Raw genomic sequence first — 1,226 nt, 5'->3', positions numbered from 1 at the left:
CTTTGCTTGAGGCGGATGACTGCGGTTCAACTTTCGCCAAACCGGACCCAAACATCCCTGGAGTGGCCTTGGTGAAGGAGAAGAGGAGAAGGAAGAGGGTCCAGCAGATAGGCACCACAGAGCTGGACGCACTGGCGGCCCAGATGAACGCAGAGTTTGAGGAGGCAGAGGAGTTTGAGTTGATCGTGGAGTAACGTTAAATAATGTGACTGACGGAGTGAAGAAAGCTATGACAGCGTGTGGTGGGAAACACACTGACTCTGGGAGGACAGCACTCCTCTGTGTGCCTCAGACTGAAAAGATTCACTTTTTGTATATTTCCTGCTCTATAGTAAATTCAGAATTTCTTTTGGAGTTTTATATGTTTGGAGTTCCTTATGTGTTTAAGTCATCATGTGGTCGAGATGACCAGTAGACAAGTTAAACCTAAAGCATGTTCGTTCGTTTGTGTTTTTGCTGGTTATTGTTAAAACATACTGCTTTTTTTTGCATGAAAAAAAAAACAGCATTTTGTACGTTTGTTTTTAAATATTTGTGCACTGTTTTTAATTTAAATTTTATTCCCAAACTGGCTGTGCCCGTGATACATAGACAGTTTAATATGAATGTGGAATCTGTACTTTGGAAAATTTGAGACATTTTTGCAGGGTAGGGTCTAAAAGCTATGAAGGGACAGTTTTCTAACAGAAAAACTGAATGGGATTTTGTATTTCTTCACAATAATTGAATTACTGAAAAACAACAAATGTGGGCAGCAGTTCAGGGGTCTGTGACCAGGATACTACCCTTTTAATAATGTTCTACATCCACATATGATTGGCGTACAATGTCAACAAGACTGTAAGACCGCACTTGTCGATGTTGTTCTTAGATGTTGTCTTTTCCTAAACATAAAAGAAAATCAGTTTTTTGCCTTTTTCACTAATGCTTCCCTGTAAATGTAAATAAAAATTCAACCAAATCTCCACAATAACTAAGTACTTGTTGGTTCTTATTAATCATAAAAAAGATTTTTCACAGAAATCCTTTATTCTGCCGAACAATTTTGAGATTTTGTATTTTCAGTAATAGAATGACATCAATAATAAAACCACAAGACAAATTTGTACTATCTCCAATTTCATAAAGCCTTTGTATGAAAAATGGGTCCAAAACATCTCTACTGCTTTGTTGTAATATTCACGCAAAATCTCAAGTGGTGTCCAAGCTTAATGCGTGACACACCA

At 37.7% G+C, this 1,226-nt stretch overlaps 1 protein-coding gene across 1 annotated transcript in view; it reads left to right on the top strand.

Moving 5' to 3' along the window:
• cdca5 (cell division cycle associated 5) overlaps positions 1-924 on the top strand; it is a 1,621-nt gene extending 697 nt beyond the window's left edge. Inside the window, exon 2 of the mRNA XM_034892782.1 lies at positions 6-924. Coding sequence (XP_034748673.1) covers positions 6-194 — 189 coding nt within the window. The 3' untranslated portion in view covers positions 195-924. The remainder of the gene's footprint in view (positions 1-5) is intronic.
• The last annotated feature ends 302 nt before the right edge of the window (positions 925-1,226 follow it).

This window comes from Etheostoma cragini, chromosome 14 (genome assembly GCF_013103735.1).
Source record: "Etheostoma cragini isolate CJK2018 chromosome 14, CSU_Ecrag_1.0, whole genome shotgun sequence".
Taxonomy (NCBI): Eukaryota; Metazoa; Chordata; class Actinopteri; order Perciformes; family Percidae; genus Etheostoma; species Etheostoma cragini.
The sequence above is the reverse complement of the archived record's forward strand: the minus strand, read 5'-3'. Positions and strand labels throughout refer to the sequence as shown.